General features: G+C 41.6%; 1 protein-coding gene across 4 annotated transcripts in view; it reads right to left on the reverse strand.

The window, feature by feature from the left end:
• The window catches only part of ACIN1 (apoptotic chromatin condensation inducer 1), a 138852-nt gene that overhangs the window by 38896 nt on the left and 76752 nt on the right, over positions 1-23204 (reverse strand). For all 4 annotated transcript variants that reach the window (XM_075828936.1, XM_075828935.1, XM_075828938.1 and 1 more), the window contains 4 exons: positions 10984-11075; positions 5506-10038; positions 2446-2670; positions 2154-2266 (listed from right to left, as the gene is read on the reverse strand). In XM_075828936.1, coding sequence (XP_075685051.1) covers positions 2154-2266; positions 2446-2670; positions 5506-10038; positions 10984-11075 — 4963 coding nt within the window. The remainder of the gene's footprint in view (positions 1-2153; positions 2267-2445; positions 2671-5505; positions 10039-10983; positions 11076-23204) is intronic.

Below are 23204 nucleotides of genomic sequence, written 5' to 3' on the forward strand. Positions count from 1 at the left end.
GGCGACGTGGTGCGCAAAAACGGAGCAAAATAGGACATGCCGTGAGTTTCACATAACGGATATACGCTGCCTGAAAAACCACGGATGTGTGAATAGCCCCATTGAATTGCATAGGTCAGTGTGCGGTCTGTTGTTTTAACGGACAGCACACAGACATATAATGCCTTCTTCACACGAGCGTATTATAAGAAAGGTATTTGAGCCGAATTTCTAATACATGTTTATTAGAAAACTGTAGGATTTCCATTCTACAAATAAATAAATGAATGAAATCCGGGCATCCTTTTTAGATGGCATGTCCAGTATAGTGTTTGACTTACTACACTTTGGTATATGTGAAGTGGCACCATAATCTAGAATATATAGTGCAGAACATAAATGATTTGCCTGTCCTCTTTTCTTCCTCAGCCTGCTGTGACTTGGCAGTTCCAGGAGTGATGACGGAATATAAAACTAATGCATTTTGCACATTTGACATAACGCCAGCCTAAAGCCACTTTCACATGTTAGTATTTTGGTCAATATCAGTATTTGGAAGCCAAAACCAGGAGTACATCCAAAACACGTCAGACGTACTAATCTTTCCATTACAATTTGTCTCTGTGTAGATTCCACTCCTGGTTTTGGATTACAAATACTGATGAAAAAAAAACGGAAAAAAAATACTGTCGTGTGCAAAAGTTGTGTTGGGATATTGTAATGTGAGCTTCGCTGCAGGCCCTTTGAGTAGACGGAGGTCTTCTTTATAGTGTCTGGCGCTAGATTCGCTTTAACTTTGTAATGATTCTGAATGCTGAACAAAAAGACCTCATCGATCAGATAGAATTTACAACAAAAACACAAAAGTCGGCATGTCACAGTGGTAGTTCTTTTCTATTCTGTACCGGAGGTCATTTCCTCTATTACTACTAATACTATATTCTCTACTGGCAATAACATTCCATTATGTGAGTGACCTGGCCGGATTATACAACTAAAATAGCATATTAGGAGGTTTTCTTGTTATCTACACCTCTCCAGCCATGCTTTGCTGTTATACTTCGCTTATCCCAAACACCTTTTAGTCAAAGGGGCATTCCAGCCCCCTAAATAGGTGATAAATGGTAGGTCTAAGACCCCCATCACTAGCTAGAACGGGAGACCCTCGACCCCCCCCCCCCAGCCACACAACCGCAACAAGGAGGAGTGGTAAAGCGTGCGCATGGTTGCTCCATTCACACTATATGGCAGTATCAGAAACCGCTCATTCACTAGATTTTATTCTAGACCAGAGTATAAGCTTCAATAATCTATTTGTGTGGCTGAACATTCTGTAGTGAATTAAGCTCGCATCTTCTCTTGTGTGTAGTATCTCACTGTGGGACATTACTAGGATACAGTAGGATAGTAGTGTTGCGGAGAAGGATTTATTATTGGAATGTCTGATTTGTGTGGTGTTGATTTATCTGGAGAAATAGATTTGTGCTCTACATGTACATACGTTTAAGTGTGGTTTAATGGGAACAATTTGATTGAATGCTGTGAATATTCCCGTAAAGACATAAGGAATAATCATTTCAGTGTGGAGATATTAAATTGACAGTTGTACCACTTGTAAAGGGTGTCTTGAATTAAGTCTGTGGGAGAATTCGAAGGTTTGAATTTATGTGTTTATATTTCTATTTTATATAAATGTCCATATCTTTTGTAAGAGCTGTACAGTATTAATAGATGTCCAATTATAAGCAGCATTGTTAACCAAGGCTGGTTTCACACAGCCGTATTTTAGCATCCATGTTACGGCTGCAGCACCCGGACCCCCCACATTTCTACTGAAATTAACTTCCATCACCATAGAGCCCCGTGGTGATCTAAGCTCGGGTGCATTGAAGCAGTAATACCGACACTAAAATGCGGCCGTGAGAAACTGACCTTAGGCAGAGAGTACAACTTCATGAAGTACATGGATAAGTGTGTCAGATTTAGATGTAGCAGTGATTTTTACCAAACATGACAGGTTCATGTTTCAGCTTAAAGGGGTTGTCCACTACTGGATAGGTCATCAGTTGTTCAGTAGTGGACAACCCCTTAAATAGAACAGGCATGAGACACATGTTTGCATCATGCTGTGCATACCAACAGATCGTCCATGCGGATGACTTTTTGACACTTACACATTGATGTCTCCTGGGCTGTGCTCCTCTCCAACCTCCTGCTCCGCAGGGACCGGACTTTTTTTATCCTGATCCTCAGACTTTGGCTCTAATCTTATTCTCTTACTCTGTTCCTGAAGATGAAAAGAAGAAAGAAAGAGGAAGACATCGGAGTAAATCATTAGAATGGACATGAGTGCGAAGTAGGAAGAGAAACAAAAACAGCAGGTGGTTATTCTATACATATAGTCCAATAATTGGTTATTAATCTTACAATTACAGGTAATAGTGTGGGGTAATGCAGATGACTTACTTGCTCTTCTGCATTGTCGTAGGTTGCATGCAGCCTACGCCGTTCTCCATGGACTGGATGGGAAGGACTGTGGCCTTGGTTAAAGGTGTTCCTCTGTAGCCGTACTGTGGTTTGTGGAGGAGGTGGAGAGGTTCTTGGCAGGGGCTGTGATCTTTCCAGTGGCAAGACTTCAGAAGACAGGGTTGCAGAGCATTCCGTCTCAGAACTCTCACTACAAAATTGATCCTTGAAGATACAAGTAAAAGGAAATCTTTTATTTTTTGCCCATTTAATGGCATGAATCTATTACAGCCTTATATACTGAACATAAAAAGCAACAGAAGTGCTTTGGCACTGAAAAGAGCAGCCATTGCAGATGAGAAAAGAGCAGTCCATTTTTTAACTGGTCTTTTTTATAGTGGTTGCATCATTAAAAGGGGTGGCTCACCATTACACATCTTGCGTAAGGTCATGGAGACATGCCAGAAGAGGTGATCAATGAGGGTCTATGTCCTGTGTCCCTCTCACCAATTAACAGAATGAAGGGGCCGCATCACTCCTTCAAGTCCTTCTGACGTCAGAATTTGTTATTCTCTGAAACAGGACTCTACTGCATGAAGTCCCTTAAAGAGGCTCTGTCACCAGATTTTGCAACCCCTATCTGCTATTGCAGCAGATAGGCGCTGCAATGTAGATTACAGGAACGTTTTTATTTTTAAAAAACGAGCATTTTTGGCCAAGTTATGACCATTTTTGTAGTTATGCAAATGAGGCTTGCAAAAGTCCAAGTGGGTGTGTTTAAAGTAAAAGTCCAAGTGGGTGTGTATTATGTGCGTACATCGGGGCGTTTTTAATACTTTTACTAGCTGGGCGCTGTGAAGAGAAGTATCATCCTCTTCTCTTCAGAACGCCCAGCTTGTGACGGTGCAGATCTGTGACGTCACTCACAGGTCCTGCATCGTGACGGCCACATCGGCAGCAGAGGCTACAGTTGATTCTGCAGCAGCATCAGCGTTTGCAGGTAAGATCGACTTACCTGCAAACGCTGATGCTGCTGCAGAATCAACTGTAGCCACTGGTGCCGATGTGGCCGTCACGATGCAGGACCTGTGAGTGACGTCACAGATCTGCACCGTCAGAAGCTGGGCGTTCTGAAGAGAAGAGGATGATACTTCTCATCAGAATGCCCAGCTAGTGAAAGTATTAAAAACGCCCCGATGTACGCACATAATACACACCCACTTGGACTTTTACTTTTAAACACACCCACTTGGACTTTTGCAAGCCTCATTTGCATAACTACAAAAATGGTCATAACTTGGCCAAAAATGCTCGTTTTTTAAAAATAAAAACGTTCCTGTAATCTACATTGCAGCGCCTATCTGCTGCAATAGCAGATAGGGGTTGCAAAATCTGGTGACAGAGCCTCTTTAAAGAAAACCTCCATTGGTAGCACAACTTCCCAGTCTGCAGTCCCCACCTGACTGTATACCTCACTTTACACTTCTTTTTTGTATCCTGTACTTACTTATTGAACTGCTGCCTTGTCTGCTTTAAAAAAGCCTCCATCTTGAGTCTTAGCTTTCTTTTCAACTCTGCTTTGCTATCAATACCATGATGCTTCAGTACAGCATCACATGACCAGCTAAAGACCATACCATTTCTGCATGCTGGGGGACACGGATTATCATTCTCTCTATATTCTCCTAAATAAGCGGAGAAACCATAAGTATACAGACAGGGAGGCTGCACTATATTCTTATACATTATACTGTGTGACAGGAACCGGTCTAAGTATCAGCGGGATAGAAGGTTCTGTCTCCCCTGTGCAAAACTGGTGTGGTAACTGCTGAAGCCTGTGATGGGTGACACATAGATCTCCATAGACTGAAGTAGAGAAATCGTGTCAGAGTCTGACTCACACTGCGGCTAAGCAACCGTCCCAGTCAGATATATAGAGATAGAAGGAAAAAGAACAACAGGTGAGAGACTGACACATGGAACACCATACACATGGGAAAGTTACGCTTTGGCCGGAGTGTCCCTTTAAGTATTTGGCCTGTTTTTATATTTTTTTTCTGCGGGGGTGGAGTGCATAACTGATGTAAAATGCATCAGTTATAACAACCAATTCCTCTAAAATAGTAGATTTTTAGTGTAAATATGAATAGACCCTAAGCTGGTATACATATATTAAAGTTGGCCACACACCGTTGCAGGAGGGACAGAGGCACTTTTTATCATGTGTGGTGGGAATGTGTCCCGCTGAAAGAATGGTGGGAAATTTTTTTCTCAATAAGTAACTCCGTTTGCAAGGGAACAATTCCGGTATCACCGGAAATTGCGTTACTTTCTATTGCGGATTCTTCAGTCCCGGTAGTCCCATCTGCTTTATTCAAATTGCTGATAGTGGCGGCTCGCCTGTTAATACCCCTTCATTGGCTAACTGATACAGTTCCATCTTTAGATCACTGGACTGCGAGGGTGGATCAGATCTATAGGTTTGAGGAGATGTCTCATTGGAACTCGCATTCGAGGGACAAATTTCTCAAGATATGGCATCCATGGAAAGTGTACCGTAAATTTGTGTGATGTGATTTAATGTGAACTAAGAGGTTAAGTTATACCTTCGTATGTGGACTGTACTGCTGGTCGCGGATGTACCAATGTTTTTCCTTCTTTTTCCCCTTCCCTGGGTTTTTACCCTGTTCAATATTCTCTTCCCTGTTTCCCCCCCTTATGGTCTATAAAGTACTTATAATATGGCATGAGATGTAATGCTTAACTGTTCAGACGAATGTCCTCTGTATTGTTGGAAAATTCAATAAAAAATGTAAATATAAAAAAAAAAAAAAAGTTGGCCACACACTGTGGGTGCCGCAATAAACAGTTTTCCAATTTCATCACTTCTAATCCAGAATATAGCAAAGATCATAAAGTGGGCTTTTATTTTTAAATGCACAATACGACCAAGGAAAAAGATTGATCAGTATCTGGATTTACCATCATGTCTAATTACAGCATGATCATCAAGCTCAATAAACCATTTTTCATATTGAAGTAAAATCAACACAATCTCACCTTGTCACTGGGTGGAGATGAGGACCTTGAGGACTGGGACTTCTGGTCCTGTCTTTCTGGTGATGAGGATTTAGAACGGGAACTACGTCTGGAGTGGGATGACCTCTCTGTAGAAGAATGTGTTGAGCGAGATGAGGAAGAAGAGGAAGATGAGGTGGAGGAAGAAGAGGAGGAGGAGGTGGAGGTGGAGGAGGAGGAGGAAGAAGAAGCGGTCCTCGGTCGGATTTCTACAGCTTCTGCTGCTTCATGAATATCTTCTATTTCATGGTGCTGATCTTCATTAGGCAGCAATTCATCTGTAGTATGATGTACAGGTGATGGATTTATTGGGAATGATGAGGAGTCATAATCCAGTTTAACTAGTTCATCTTTTTGCAGTTCTGCTTTTCCTGATAAATCAATAACTTCATTAGTCTTTAAGTTCCCAGTCTCAGGGGACAATATCTGGTCTGGCACAATAGCTGTATCAATAGGGCATTCTGCCTCCGGCTGCTTCAGCTCTGATGGTCGTACTGCGACAGTTTGTACCTGGCCTTCATTCGTTTGTGAACTTGCAATTTCCTCTTCTTTTGTAGATTGCAGAACAGATTTGTTATCAACTTCATTTTGTGCTGGTGACGGTAATTGGGTTATTTCAGGTTCTTCCGGATCATGTTTAGGTGGTCCTTTAGAAACAATGTGTTCTGACTGTTCTTCCACTGAAGTGTCATCATGATCTTCAGAAATTAATTCCTTCTCAAATTCATGTTCTTCTTGTGCAATAACTTGAACATCCTCCTTAGCCATTTTCACATCAGACCGCTGAATATCGATGGCAATCTCTGAAGGTTGGATCCCAACTACTTCTGAATCCATAAGATTACCTTCACATTCTTTTGACTTTAAATCTTCACAAATACCTTCTTCAGTAATCTTTGCAATATTGTCTTCCGTTTCAGCTGCCGTTATTTTTACAGGTTCGTCCACAATAGAGTCTTCCATTTCAGCTGCAGTTAATTTTACGGGTTCGTCCGCAATAGAGTCTTCCGTTTCAGCTGCAGTTAATTTTACGGGTTCGTCCGCAATAGAGTCTTCCGTTTCAGCTGCAGTTAATTTTACGGGTTCATCCACAATAGAATCTTCAGTTTCAGCTGCAGTTATTTTTACAGGTTCGTCCGCAATAGAATCTTCCGTTTCAGCTGCAGTTCTTTTTACAGGTTCGTCCACAATATTGTCTTCAGCTGCAGTTCTTTTTACAGGTTCGTCCACAATATTGTCTTCCGTTTCAGCTGCTGTTCTTTTTACAGGTTCGTCCACAATATTGTCTTCAGCTACAATTATTTTTACAGGTTCGTCCACAATATTGTCTTCAGCTACAATTATTTTTACAGGTTCGTCCACAATATCGTCTTCAGCTGCAGTTATTTTTACAGGTTCGTCCACAATATTGTCTTCAGCTGCAGTTCTTTTTACAGGTTCGTCCACAATATTGTCTTCAGCTGCAGTTCTTTTTACAGGTTCGTCCACAATATTGTCTTCAGCTGCAGTTCTTTTTACAGGTTCGTCCACAATATTGTCTTCAGCTGCAGTTATTTTTACAGGTTCGTCCACAATATTGTCTTCAGCTGCAGTTATTTTTACAGGTTCGTCCACAATATTGTCTTCAGCTGCAGTTATTTTTACAGGTTCGTCCACAATATCGTCTTCAGCTGCAGTTCTTTTTACAGGTTCGTCCACAATATTGTCTTCAGCTGCAGTTATTTTTACAGGTTCGTCCACAATATTGTCTTCAGCTGCAGTTCTTTTTACAGGTTCGTCCACAATATTGTCTTCAGCTGCAGTTCTTTTTACAGGTTCGTCCACAATATCGTCTTCAGCTGCTGTTATTTTTACAGGTTCGTCCACAATATCGTCTTCAGCTGCAGTTCTTTCTACAGGTTCGTCCACAATATGGTCTTCAGCTGCTGTTATTTTTACAGGTTCGTCCACAATATTGTCTTCAGCTGCTGTTATTTTTACAGGTTCGTCCACAATATTGTCTTCAGCTGCAGTTCTTTCTACAGGTTCGTCCACAATATTGTCTTCAGCTGCAGTTCTTTCTACAGGTTCGTCCACAATATTGTCTTCAGCTGCAGTTCTTTTTACAGGTTCGTTCACAATATTGTCTTCAGCTACAATTATTTTAACAGGTTCGTCCACAATATTGTCTTCAGCTGCAGTTCTTTCTACAGGTTCGTCCACAATATTGTCTTCAGCTGCAGTTATTTTTACAGGTTCGTCCACAATATTGTCTTCAGCTGCAGTTATTTTTACAGGTTCGTCCACAATATTGTCTTCAGCTGCTGTTATTTTTACAGGTTCGTCCACAATATCGTCTTCAGCTGCAGTTATTTTTACAGGTTCGTCCACAGTAGTATCTTGCACAATAGGTGTCAAGGGGCTGGTAAGATTTTCTCTATCTGAATTAATTGGTAAATCCTGGTCCACCAAATTATTTTCAGGGGCTTCTAGATCCATAGCACGGTCTTGTGGTGATATTTCAGAATCAAGGGAAGTCTTATTGGCGACTGTTGCTTCTGGAGTTTGTCGCACAGAAACACTATCTGATCGTTGTAGTAACTCTGACGTGGTATTGGAAGATTCTGTAGAACATGATGATAATGCTGAAGTGCCAGAAGAGGTTGGAATGGTTTCTGCTTCGGTCAATAGACCAGTATCTTCCTGGTTAACTACCGGTCTCAAATCCTCAGATGTTGAAATGTTAGGAGGTTCTTCTATATTTACAGTAGCCTGTGTAGTTTCATCTACAGTTATAGGTTCTTGTTTACCTGGTAATATGGGCATTAGGGACACTGAAGCATCTTCTGTGTTTTCCAAGGTTTCATCCACAATCATAGGACAATCTTCTGTCACGGAGGTGGACTTGGATTCATCAACGGTTTGTGATTCTGTATATGGCTTTAATGGAGTCTCTTCTTGTGTGGAAGAGGACTGTGGAGTGTCTGGGACTGTTTCAGGAACAACGGCTCCTGCCGATGCTACGTTTGCAGAGTCCCGTGCTTCCTTTCGATTTTCTGTTATTCCTAAAGTTAATTCCGTAATCGATGGTCCCCTGTTTTCTAGAGTCATTTCTGTGGCTTCCTTCATCAAAAATGTTTCCTCAGTATGTGGACTTGTAACATTTAGGGAGGACTCTTCCATTTCTGATGGACCAGAAGAACATACATTTTCTGTCAAAGAATTGTCTGTGCTGGTAGTTTCCTTAGCTGGTGTCTCTAAAATTGATTTTACAGGCTCATCCGATTGTGGTTTGTCAATTTCTTCTGGTTTTACTGCCATTACGGTTTTATTCATTAACTTGGTTTTAGCTTGCTCCTCTGGTTGTTCCTTAGTCGGTTTACATTCAGACACTTTTAGAACACTTTCTCCCTCTTTATCCAGTGGCTCCTTAAATATTTCTGGCGCTTGTGCTTTCTCCTGAAGATCCACTGCTTGTATAGTTTTTACATTTTCTGGTTGATCCTGATGTGCACTTGATGTTCTAAACTTTAACCTTCTTGTCTTTGTTATGCTAGGAGTACAAGCAGGTGAAAGGTTTGTTTTTTCAGATTCATTTGAACCACTAACATACAATGAACTCACATCGGATTTCTCATACACAGATTTTGACTTCATACTTGATCGTCCAAATTCAGGCGAGCTTAACAAAGACTGGCTTTCTTTTACATCAGAACAAGGCTCACGATCTTGCTTTTCTAAAATGGACATAGCCTGAACACCCCTTGATGATAACTTTTTCACGATTTGCAGACTTTGTGTACACACAGCTGAAGTCCCTTCAGATTTCGAGCGAACCGGAGGCTTCAACAAAACTAGAGATGACCTGACTTTTTTATCCTTTGCAGGAGAAGCTCCTGATCGTACCATGGAGGTACTCTTGGTGTCTTCACACATTTGTGAGTTCTGTGGCTTAATCTCCAGTTTTTCAGCTCTCTCTTCACTTGGTGCAACACTTGTGGATACTGGTGCCTGCTGTAATGCTGCATCTGCGCCAGTCTCTAACCGTTCTCTTGTCTGGCGTTTCCATTTCTGTGGAGATCTCTGACTCTTTGGGCTCTCTTTGATGAGCAGCCTTGGAGAGCTGTTTTTCTCAGACACTGGGGAAACTTGCTTCTCAGAGCTCTGCTTATGAATGCCTTCAAGAGACAGCATTGGAGGAACACGTTCTTCTGAAATCTCCTCACCTTCGAGAGTTGCTGCTTTGGAAACAGTTTCTAATAACTCAGGTGGAGAAGGTGACCGTTTTAATTTTGGTGACTTTTTGGGCAGAAGAGCAACAGTTGTACGTGAAGATCTTCTTCTTTTGGGTGTTTCTTCCTCATCTTTCTCAACTGCTAGCTGCTTTTCTTCTTCCATTTCTTCCTCTTCTTCTTCATCCACCTCTTCAACCTCTTCTTCTCTTGCAGCAGATTTACGCACACGTGTTGATGACCTGCGTGGTTCTTGTTCTTGCTGCACTGGTTGCGTAAATACGCTTGGCTTACAAACTTTGGCCTGCAAAATAAAGACAAATGAAACTAAGCCTGTAATACTATTTAAGTCTTGACTTAAAGAGGCTCTGTCACCAGATTTTGCAAGCCCTATCTGCTATTGCAGCAGATAGGCGCTGCAATGTAGATTACAGTAACGTTTTTATTTTTAAAAAACGAGCATTTTTGGCCAAGTTATGACCATTTTTGTATTTATGCAAATGAGGCGTGCAAAAGTCCAAGTGGGTGTGTTTAAAAGTAAAAGTCCAAGTGGGTGTGTATTATGTGCGTACATCGGGGCGTTTTTAATACTTTTACTAGCTGGGCGCTCTGATGAGAAGTATCATCCACTTCTCTTCAAAACGCCCAGCTTCTGGCAGTGCAGACACAGCCGTGTTCTCAAGAGATCACGCTGTGACGTCACTCACAGGTCCTGCATCGTGTCAGACGAGCGAGGACACCGGCACCAGAGGCTACAGATGATTCTGCAGCAGCATCAGCGTTTGCAGGTAAGTAGCTACATGGACTTACCTGCAAACGCCGATGCTGCTGCAGAATCAACTGTAGCCTCTGGTGTCGATGTGTCCTCGCTCGTCTGACACGATGCAGGACCTGTGAGTGACGACACAGCGTGATCTCTCGAGAACACGGCTGTGTCTGCACTCCCAGAAGCTGGGCGTTCTGAAGAGAAGTGGATGATACTTCTCAGAGCGCCCAGCTAGTAAAAGAAGTAAAAACGCCCCGATGTACGCACCTAATACACGCCCACTTGGACTTTTGCAAGCCTCATTTGCATAACTACAAAAATGGTCATAACTTGGCCAAAAATGCTCGTTTTTTTAAAAATAAAAACGTTACTGTAATCTACATTGCAGCGCCGATCTGCTGCAATAGCAGATAGGGGCTGCAAAATCTGGTGACCGAGCCTCTTTAAGTAGTGGCGGGCTGAAGGAGAATATAAATCACTTACCTGTTTGACTCGAGATCGAGACCTCCTCTCCCTCTTCTTAGGAAGCTCTTCTTCAGATTCTTCTGGGTCTTCCAAAACAGAATTACTTTTTTCTGTAAAAAATTAATTAACATTTAGCCCAAAGAAATAGAACATGAAATGATGCAAAGATCATACTTTCTAAGATAAGCAAACATGGTCCTGCCAACTGTATTGTCTTTGTCAACAAACCTATCATACTTTTTATGACCGCAACACAAGCCGTGAGGATGCTATTTACAGTGATAAAGAAGAAATTATTTATAATAAACTACTGAGCATGAAGTCTAAAATAGACAGAGAAGAAGAACAGAAAGCCCTAAAGCAGATGTGAACCGAGCCCATGATGAATTCCGGTGTATTATGAAGCAGGAGGAGGAAGAGACTAGAAGAAGAAGAGGTAAATCCTGTCACAGCTTTTTACTCAATATGTGACTGCTGATGGTTCTGTGTGTATGTAGTGATTCAGATTAACCATTAAGTAGCCGCCTACTCCTATAGCAGATTACTCTTTACTAGCAGCCGTAGTCTTCTCCTCTAGCTGAGCTGCATAATATACAATGAAATTCTACTACATGGCTGATAAAATAACAGTATTCTTTATGAAGTTCAGGCTCCTGGCTGGTTGTGAGGCACATTTTCGCCTGATTTGCATCCGACGAGGATGCATTAGAGAATTAAGACTTTCATGACCGAGGGTCATTGATGCCCCTGTGTCCATTTCAAATTTTCCATTTCGGATATGCACTCCTTTAACCCCTTCCCGCTCCTGGACGTACTATTACGTCATGGTAGCTGTATCGTTCGCGCTCCATGACCTAATAGTACGTCTCGGGAGTAACGGCTGTTTCGGCTGTCCTCCCGACACATACAGGATCTGTGACAGCTGCTATCTTGTTCAGCAGCTGTCACAGCTCCTACAGCGGGGACCGATCGCTGTGTCCCCGCTGATTAACCCCTTAAAAGCCGCGTTCTATAGAGATCGCGGCTTTTTAGGGGTTAAGCTGCCATCGCCGGCCTGCTACGCGATAGCGGCCGGCGATGGTGACTATGGCAACCGGACACCAAACAATGGCGTCCGGCTATGCCATAGACGGAAGCCTAGTGGGTCCTGACAACGTCAGGACCCACTATGCTTGCTGTCAGTGAGTAGCTGACAGTTCTAATACACTGCACTACGCATGTAGTGCAGTGTATTAGAATAGCGATCAGGGCCTCCTGCCCTCAAGTCCCCTAGTGGGACAAAGTAATACAGTAAAAAAAAAGTTAAAAAAGATGTGTAAAAATAAGAAAATAAAAGTTTTAAAAGTATTAAAAGTAAATTTCCCCCCTTTTCCCTTATCAGTCCTTTATTATTAATAAAAATATATAAACAAACAAATAAACTATACATAATTGGTATTGCCGCGTCCGTAACGGCCTGAACTACAAAATGATGTCGTTATTTATCCCGCACGGTGAACGCCATAAAATAAAATAATAATAAACCGTACCAGAATCACAATTGTTTGGTCACTTCACCTCCCAAAAAATGGAATAAAAAGAGATAAAAAAGTCGCATGTACCAAAAAATGGTACTGATCGAAACTACAGTTCGTTACGCAAAAAATAAGTCCTCGCACGGCTTTATTGATTGAAAAATAAAAACGTTCTGGCTCTTAGAATAAGGTAACACAAAAAGTGAATGATTGTTTACAAAACGTATTTTATTGTGCAAACGCCATAAGACATAAAAAAAACCTATAAACATATGGTATCGCCGTAATCGTATCGCCCCGCAGAATAAAGTGAATATGTCATTTATAGCGCACGTTGCACGCAGTAAAAAAAAAAAGAATAAAAAAACAATAGTAGAATTGCTGTTTTTTAGTCACCACGCCACCTAAAAATAGAATAAAAACTGATCAAAAAGCCGCATGCACCCCAAGAAAACGACAATGGATTCCTCAAGGGGTCTAGTTTCCAAATTGGGGTCACTTTTGGGGGGTTCCCAATGTTTTGGCACCACAAGACCTCTTCAAACCAGACATGGTGCCTAATAAAAAAGAGGCCTCAAAATCCTCTAGGTGCGCCTTTGCTTCGGAGGCCGGTGTTTCAGTTCATTACCGCCCGAGGGCCACATGTGGGATATTTCTCTAAACTGCAGAATCTGGGCAATAAGTATGAAGTTGCGTTTCTGTGATAAATTCTTTTGTGTTATAAAAAAAATGGTATAAAGAGGATTTTCTGACAAAAAAAAAATATGTAAATTTCACCTCTACTTTGCTCTAAATTCCCGTGAAACACCTAAAGGGCTCATAAACTTTCTAAATGCTGTTGTGAATACTTTGAGGGGTCTAGTTTCTAAAATGGGGTATTTGATAGGGGTTTCTAATATATGGGCCCCTCAAAGCAACTTCAGAACTGAAATGGAACCTAAAAAAATAAATAAATGAGGCAATACTTCGCTTCTTACATTATACTGATAATGAGCCATGCCCACCCCGAGATGACCCCAGTTTTGACCGTTTGTATAAACTGAGACCCCTATTAGACCGTTCCAGTGCCCGGTTTTCCCAAGCATTCACCCCCGAGAAGTGTATTTCTATTGATGAGTCCCTGGTACATTTTAAAGGGAGGGTTCAATTCCGTGAGTACCTGCCGGGTAAGAGGGCAAGGTATGGCGTGAAGATGTATAAGCTATGTGAGAGTGCATCAGGGTATACCTACAGGTTTAGGATATATGAAGGAAAGGCCACCCCCAAACCAGACTGCATCCTGGACTACAATAGGTACATGGGAGGGATGGACTTGTAAGATCAAGTCCTGAAGCCCTACAGCGCCATGCGGTGTGGTATAAGAAGCTAGCCGGGCACATCATACAGATGGCATTGTACAATGCGTACGTGCTACGTCGATGTGCAGGCCAGACGGGAACTTTCCTGGAATTTCAAGAGGTGATTATCAAAGAACCTAATCTTTAGGGACCAAGAAGGGGGGGGCACCCAGTACTTCTGGAAGCGGGGCCACACGCATCGTACCAGGGCGGCAACACTTTCCAGGAGAAGTTCCCCAAACTGGCAAGAAGGGAAAAAGTCAAAAGAGGTGCAAAGTCTGCTATAAGAGGGCGATAAGGGATGACACAATATATCAATGTGACACGTGTCCCGAATAACCAGAGCTCTGTATGAAAGTCAGTTTTAAAATTTATCATACATCCCTTGGTTTATAATTTACCCCAATTTTACTTACCCTGATGCACTCCGCACAGCTTATCCCCCCTCGTCTTTCCCCTCTGAGCCCTGCTGTGTGTCCAGGCAGCTGATAACAGCCACATGTAGGGTATTGCCATACCCGGGAGAACCCACATTACAGTTTATGGGGTGTAGGTCTCTGGTCAAAATGCTCACTACACCTCTAGATGAATGCCTTAAGGGTATAGTTATTAAAACGGGGTTACTTCTTGCGGGTTTCAACTGTACTGGTACCTCAGGTGCTTCTGCATACATGACTTCGCACTAGAAAATCCCCAGTAGGCCAAATGGTGGTCCTTTCTTTCTGAGCCCTCCCATGGGCCCAAACGGCAGTTTATCACAACAAATGGGGTATTGCGGCACTCAGAACAAATTGCGCAACAGAATGGGGTATTTTGTTTCTTGTGAAAATAAGAAATTTTCAGCCAAAACTACATATTATTTGAAAAAAATAATTTTGTTTTCATTCCCAGCCCAATTCAAATAAGTTCTGTGAAAAAACTATGGGGTCTAAATGGTCACATTACCCATAAATGAATTCCTTGAGGGGTGTAGTTTCCAAAATGGGGTCACTTTTGGTGGGTTTCCATTGCTTTGATACCTCTGAGGCTCTGCAAATGCGACATGGCACCCGAAAACCAATCCAGCAAAATCTGGACTCCAACAAACATATAGCGCTCCTTTCCTTCTGAGCCCTCCCATAGGCCCAAACTGCAGTTTATCACCACAAATTGTGTATTGCTGCACTCAGGAGAAATTGGGCAACAAAATAGGGTATTTTGTTCCCTGTGAAAATAAGAAATTTTGATCACAAATGACATCTTATTGGAAAAAATTACATTTTTTTTATTTCACAGCCCAATTCAAATAGGTACTGTGAAAAAACTGTGCGGTCAAAATGGTAACAACAACCATAAATGAATTCCTTGAGGGGTGTAGTTTCCAAAATGGGGTCACTATTGGGGGATTCCTACTGTTTTGGCACCTCAACACCTCTTCAAACCTGGCATGCTGCCTAAAATATATTCTAATAAAAAAGAGGCCTCAAAATGCACTAGGTGCTTCCTTGGTTCTAGGGCTTGTGTTTTAGTCCACGAGCACACTAGAGCCACATGTAAGACATTTCTAAAAACTGCAGAATCTGGACAATACATATTTAGTAGTATTTCTCTGGTAAAACCTTCTGTGTTACAGAAAAAAAAATGAATAAAATTGAAATTCAGCAAGAAAAATGAAATTTGCAAATTTCACCTCCACTTTGCTTTAATTCCTGTGAAATGCCTGAAGGGTTAAAAAAACTTTCTAAATGCGGTTTTGAATACTTTGAGGGGTCTAGTTTTTAAAATGGGGTGTTTTATACGGGTTTCTAATACATAGGCCCCTCAAAGCCACTTCAGAACTGAACAGGTACCTTAAACAAAAGGCTTTTGAAATTTTCTTAAAAATATGAGAAATTGCTGTTTATGTTCTAAGCCTTGTAACGTCCAAGAAAAATAAAATAATGTTCAAAAAATGATGCCAATCTAAAGTAGACATATGGGAAATGTGAACTAGTAACTATTTTGGGTGGTATAACCGTCTGTTTTACAAGCAGATGCATTTCAATTCTGAAAAATTCAATTTTTTCAGCATTTTCTCAAAATTTTGCAATTTTTCACCAATAAACACTGAATATATCGACCAAATTTTACCACGAACATGAAGCCCAATGTGTCACGAGAAAACAATCTCAGAATCGCTTGGGTAGGTTTAAGCATTCCGACGTTATTACCACATAAAGTGAAATATGTCAGATTTGAAAAATGGGCTCTGAGCCTTAAGGCCCAAACTAGGCTGCGTCCTTAAGGGGTTAAACTATAATATCTTTGGAACCGCTTTGAATATCACAACTATTTTACTTTGTTTTTTTACAAGAGACTTAGGAGGCTTTCATTTTCTAGATTAGTTTAATTAGTTCCATGTTTTTTATTTTTTATTATGAGCAGACTAATCACTAAAAATGGGAAAAACCCCCCACTATTTTGTGATATATATAATATATACAGTGCCCACCAAAAGTTCCAGAACACTCTCATAACTTTTGAAGGGCGCGAGGTAGAGGGTTGAAATTTTGTGGGATTTAATGGGGTCATAAAATCTACCAGTTAGCGAAAAAAAAAAACACCCCCACCCCCTTGGGGGCGGTGCGGTGGGAGGCGGCAGGCAAAATCTTAATGGGCACGGTGGGTCTAGTGGGGGCTCATTTAAAAGCTCTTTTCTTTTTTTTTTAAACTTTTTTTTATTGAGTTTTACATATATCTTTAACATACATATAATATAATATTATAGCAGAAATGTACAATACATCACATTATTTATACCCTGAAACTGGTACAGCTATGGTACATAGTCTTTCTTCCGCTGGTAAGTCCAAACTTTTCTAATTTATAGAGCTATTGCAGCTTTGGCAACAGATTACACATACAAAACCAAAAACATTTAACACATTAACTATGGTAGCCTAACCAATAATTCCTCATTTGTCTCTTCTCTTGCTCCTTTTATGTCTTGCTTTCAATGTGTTCCTATCTGACTGTTTGATTCTGCTGTTTTTAGTTTCCCTAATGTCCCTTTAATATCTTCGATGAGATACCATTTAGTTTGTCTAAAACCTTCCATCGTTTTTGCTATATCGGATTCTGTCATTTGTTCTAAAAATGGCCTCCATTTTCTAAAAAATTTCACCGTCCCCCGCTCTTTGTGCCTTAGTGCTTCCATTCTGTCTGAATGTAAATATCCATGTAGTTGCTGGACTAATTGTTCCATCTTTGGGGTGTTAGTTTCCAACCAATTTTTCAGGATGCACCTCTTGGCTATAAGTATTATTATGTGTGCTAACGGCGGTATGCGTTGCAATATTCCCTCTTCTGCAGTGTCCACTAACGCTATTGAATGAAATAATAACAGCGTCGGGCTCAATGGAATAGTTTTACCCCATAGCTTCTTGATATATGCCAATACTTCCGTCCAGTATCCCTGAGTAGCCGAACACAACCAGATACCATGATATAAGTCTGTGTGCGGCTGAGCACACTTTGGGCAGGAATGCATCCTATTTGGATTTTCAGCTGTGGGTGGTATATTAAAAGCATAAATGGCTGCATGTATCAGTCTAAATTGTGTCTCCCTCCACACTTCATTAATCACATGCTTTCTCACTGTTTGCCATCCCTCCAGTAATTGTTCATTTATATCTGGGGTTTTGAAAATACGTCTCCAATATGGAAATTGATTTTTATTTTCTAGTTTTACATAAATACCTTTCATTGCCCGGTATAATTCCGACAGGGACTTCCTATGGGAATCTTCTCCCACTAGTGTATCAAAGGGATTGTCTATTATTTCTTTTTCTAAATTCCCCACCAGCTTCGTACAAAAAGCTCTAATTTGCATATATTGTAAAAAATGAGTTTGCTGAATTCCATATTCACTCCCCAGTTCTGTTAGCGTCTTTAACCTTGGTTCCGTCCCATGCAATACATGTTCTACTGTGTCTATCCCTTTGTTTTTCCATGCCTTAAATAGACTGCTAGACTGCCCCGCCGGAAACCGGGCATCATTCCAAAGGGGCAAATACTTAGATAACTGGAAGGAAAGGCCCTGTTTTTTCCTCACTTCCTTCCAACACATTATTGTGTCACGTAATATGACTGAGGACTTGACCTTTTGAGGTAGGTGTCCTAGCTTAGTGTGTAACAAAGCCCGGAGATCATATTCTCCCGCCAGAGCCGACTCCAAGTTTCTATTCGAATAGTGGCTAGTTTTATGTATCCAGTCCAGGACATGGCGGAAAAGGCTAGCTATATTATAACCTCTCAAGTGTGGTATGTTCACCCCCCCTTGCCAATGATATCCCTGTAATTTTAGCAATGACACTCTAGGGCGCTTATTCATCCATATGAATTTCGTTATGGCCGAATTGAAGGCATTTACATCTTTATGTTTTAGCAACAGAGGCAGTGTTTGCAGTGGATATAGTAATCTCGCAAAGGAAATCATTTTGACCAAATGGCATCTCCCAAACATGGACAATGGTAAAGCCATCCATCTTTGTAGTTCCACTTTTATTTTGCTGAAAATGGGTTCGTAATTTAGTTGGTATAGCGTTCCTGTGCTCCGCCCTATATGTATTCCCAGATATTTTATTCGTGTTTTTGCTATTTTAATTCCCAGTCGCTGAAGGTTCTCGTCTGCTGTGTGATTATGATGTGTTAAACCTAAAAGTTCACACTTGCTTGTGTTAATTTTCAGTCCCGCATGTTTTCCATATTCCTGAATCACTTCAAATACTCTAGGCAAGTGTCTGGACGGTTGGGAAAGAAACAACAGAATGTCATCTGCAAAGACCGCTGTCTTAACTTCCATTTCGCCTACTTGGATCCCTGAGTATATCTGCCCTCGCTCCAGAACCCGTATCAGAGGCTCCAAAGCAAGGTCAAATAAAAGTGGTGACAAGGGACACCCCTGCCGTGTGCCTTTTGACAACTTAAACATTTTTGATCTAATGCCCGGAGTGCAAACTGCTGCTGTTGGATTATTGTATAGCGTTTTCAAATATACTCTGAATGCTCCTTGTATATTGAATTTATCCATGACCATATCTAACCACCTCCACTCAACATTGTCAAATGCTTTTTCAGCTAAAAGCTCTTTTCAATACAAAAACGATGCTGCAAACGATTTTGAGACAGCAGAAAAAAAAAAAAATCCTGAGATATTTAACATTAAATTTATCATCTTCATTATCGGCTACCGCCGGTGTTAGAATTACCCACAATGTACTGCGCGGATAAAATCCTAAATGTGTGTGGGCGCGTGTGCGAGCTTGAGAATGTCACATCAAGGTGACTTTAAATTACGTATTATTACAAATCAGCCTCGGCGATACAAAATGGACCTGGTCTACGATTGTAACATGATTTCATGTGTACACATTTCTCTCCGTCACCCTGGATGGCTGTGAGGGGAGAGTGAAGAGGGCTATAAGGCTATATTGACACAACGTGGAAGAAAAGGGCAGTTAAAAACAGATCAACTGTCAGTTTTTCTTGGTCGTTTTGCATCAGTGTGTCTCAAAATTTGAATCTATTTCCCAGCCATCCGACTGGTCTTAACTGCCATTTGCCATCCGTTTTTCATGGCTGTTTAAAAAAAAAAATATTTATGGAGAGAAACGTCAGGGGCTCCCTCTAGGAGTGGAATCTCTGGCCAAAGTGATCTGACCGGGGATTCAGCTTAGGCTGCGCTATCTACAGGGGGGATGGAGACACATCAGGTGCTCCTGCTAGGAGCGGAATCTACGGCCAGAGCGCTATGACCGGGGATTCCACTCCTAGAGGGAGCTTAGGTGGCGCTATCTACAGGGAGGTGTATTCCGGGTATCTCAAAGACCCGGCAGACATGAAAGTGCAGCGCTGCTTACACTGAAGCAGCACTGTGCTCATTAACCCCTTAATGACCGCCGATAGGCCTTTTCACGGCGGTCATTAGTGGGCTTTATTCTGATGCAATAGCCTTTTCACAGCGCTGCATCAGAATAAATAAACAGAGCAGGGAGCCGTTAAATCTCCCTGCTCTCCGCTGCCAGAGATAGCTGAGGGCTGGGGGCGTCCCTGCTCTAACGTGTGGGATCGATATTAGATTGATCTCACCCGTTTAACCCCTCAGATTCGGCGCTCAATAGCGAGTGCCGCATCGGAGTGGTTTTGGAGAGAGGGAGGGAGCTCCCTCTCATCCCACCGACACCCGGCGGTAAAATCACAGAGTGTCTGGGTCTCCGATGGCAGCCGGGGCCTAATAAAGGCCCCCAGGTCTGGCTGTAGTGAATGCCTGCTAGGTCATGCCAGAGGCATGGCCTAGCAGATGCCTGTCCATTTTAAACGGCCAAGCAGTAATACACTATAATACAGAAGTATTGCAGTGTAATATGCGATCATCTGATCGCTTTTATAATAAAGTCCCCTAGTGGGACTAGTAAAAAAAAAAAGTTTACTAAAGTTAATAAAAAATAAATAAATAAATAATGAAAAACCCACTTTTTCCCCTTACAAAATGATTTACTATTAAAAAAAACAAAACAAAATAAAGCAAAAAAAAAGTTACACATATTTGGTATTGCCGCGTCCATAACGACCCCGACTATAAAGATGTTACATTATTTAACCCGCACGGTGAGCATCGTAAAAACAATGGAAAAATTGCTGTTTTCTGTGAATCCTGACATGGATATCCCGTCATGTGTATTCAGAATCCTGACACTTCTGAATCTTTTCTGTGAGATTTCCAGCAAGGGAAACGAAATCTCGTTTACCTCGTAATCTCGCGAGATTACGCGTGGCTTGCTGGAATCTCACAGAAAAGATTCAGAAGTGTCAGGATTCTGAATACACATGACGTCCAGGCTGGAGGTCATGTGTATTCATTATCAGGACACTTGTGTTATGTGGCTGCACATCGTTCTAGTAAGAACACTATGTGCAGTGTAAATGAATGGAGAGGAGTGCATGATGCTGATTGGTCACTGATTCGTCAGCATCATACACTTCTCTCCACAACGCCCAGTTAGTAAAACAAGTAAACACGCCCAGTTAAAAACACAATACACGCCCAGTTGGACATACGAAAAAAAAACACGCCCAGTTGGACATATGAAAAATAACACGCCCAGTTGTCCATTTCAAAGCTCATTTGCATATATATAAAATAGCTCATAACTTGGCCAAAAATGAACGTTTTTTTAAAAAAAAAACACGTTACTATTCTCTACATTGCAGCGCCGATCACATGCAATAGGAGATAGGGATTTGAGAATCTGGTGAAAGAGCCTCTTTAAAGTTGGCCAGACAGGTTGGAGACAATGTGAAAAAGTATGCATTGTATCTTACCTACTCGTAGGGAATTCCGGTTCGAAAGACCGCACCAAATGATTTTGCAGATTTTGGACTAGAATCGCCAATGCAGAGAACCTTTCGACTGGTGGTTCTGCAGAGAACGTGCGCGCGCCCTCACGCATGCGCGCACGTCCGTTCCCGACGATGTTCCCGCTGCCACCGAACGAGGAGAACAAGAAGAGACGTGGAGAAGATCTACTTACATCCAGGTTTCTGCAGAAGCACCAGTCAGTGTTCTCGCGGGAGGGAACACAGCGCAAGCCACCCTGACAGTTTCCGTAGCTGATTGAACAGTGTCAGAGCGAGAAGTATAACGCCCCCTTGCCATTTAGTTAGATAGAAACGCCCCATTGACAGTTCAGGGGATTATTTACATATCGGGTGCCAAATATAACGCCACCGATATGTAAATAATGGAGGAAGTTAAAAAACATTTTTTTACGTGAGACAGTGTTTGTGAAGCCCTGCCTATTACATGCTGCACTCAGCTGCATATGTATGGGCAGGTGAAAGGTTCTCTTTAAGGATGCAGCTATTTGGCCAATTTTGTTTTTTCATCACTGCGTTCAGAGAGCCATAACTTTGCATGCAAGTTGTATTTTTAATGGCACAATTTTGGGGTAAATATAATGTATTGAAAAAATGTTTAGTTCATTTCTTCAGGGGGAAATAGAAAAACAGCAATTCCGCCATTGCTTTTTGGGTTATGTTTTGACAGCGTTCACTGTGCAGTGTAAACGACAGGTTACTATGGGTCGATATGAGAAAATTCCGCCAAATTTTTAAATGGGGCTCATTGTGTGCCATAAAAAAAAACATTAATTTTATATTAAGGTTGCGGAGATGAAATTGTGTGTATTTTTTTTTTAAAAATATTTTTATTTTTTCTATAATGAAACATTTTGTAAGGAGAAGTTTATTTTTTACTTGGACATGCGAGTGTTTAATAGCTGACATATGGAGCAGGCTCAGCTGTCACCTCGATCTAACGGCCGGGATCAGAGAACTCCGATCCTGGTGTACATGCCACAGCCAATAGCATTGTCGGCATCAAAGCCATTAGACAGCAACCCTATTGCAACGAGATCAGGTTGTGCCGATAGATTGTCTTGGCAGTTTGGGGCCCTTGAACGCCCCCAGGTCTGCAATATTGCTCCTTCTATCAAGATATGTGAGAGGTAAAACCATAACAAAAAAAAATAACACTATATACATTAAATCTGGTAGTGCCATAACCGTATAAAATAAAGTTAACATGTCATTCTTATTACAGGGTGCATGCTGCAAAACACAACCCAGAAAACTATTTAGGAATAGCTGTTTTTTCCATTCCACCCCACAAAGTAATTGTTAAAAATATCTCAGTACTTTATATGGTACATTAAGTGGTGCCGTTAAAAACTACAACTAGTTCCGCAAAATAAAAAAGTTGCTGTGGCGGAAAAGGTGTTTTCCCATGAGGGACATTTATGATATATCCACAGGATATGCCATAAATGTCAGATAGGTGCGGGTTCCAGAGGTGGGTCCAGCATTTATCTCTAGAACGAGGCCCCCAAAACCCTGTTCTACCTCTGTTTTCCGGCTGATTTACGACCATGAAGAAGATAACAGAATAACTCGCTGAGCTACGCGGTTTCTTTAAACCCCATAGAACTGCATAGTAGTTACGGAAACAGCGTAGCTCAGCTTGTTACACCGTTTCTGTAACTCCCGACCATGTAGTTAGGAAGTGGACGGGTGTCAGCATGAGCAAAAACAGCTAGAACGGGGTTTAGGGGGGCCCTGTTCTAGAGATAGGTGCAGGTCCCAGAGGTGGGACCCTCATCTATCTTACATTTATGATATATACAGTGGAAATGTCAAATGTCCCTCGTGGGAAAACCCTTTTAACGCAAATTTTATTTTTGTAGTGCTATACACTATAAGGCCACATGCACACGAACGTAAAACCGCAGACCTTACTATAGTCTGTGGTTTTACGGACCCATTCGGTTCTATTGACCGCGGACACCTTTCCGTAGCGCTACGAATGGGTATC

The sequence above is a fragment of the Rhinoderma darwinii genome, chromosome 1 (assembly GCF_050947455.1).
Source record: "Rhinoderma darwinii isolate aRhiDar2 chromosome 1, aRhiDar2.hap1, whole genome shotgun sequence".
NCBI lineage: Eukaryota > Metazoa > Chordata > Amphibia > Anura > Rhinodermatidae > Rhinoderma > Rhinoderma darwinii.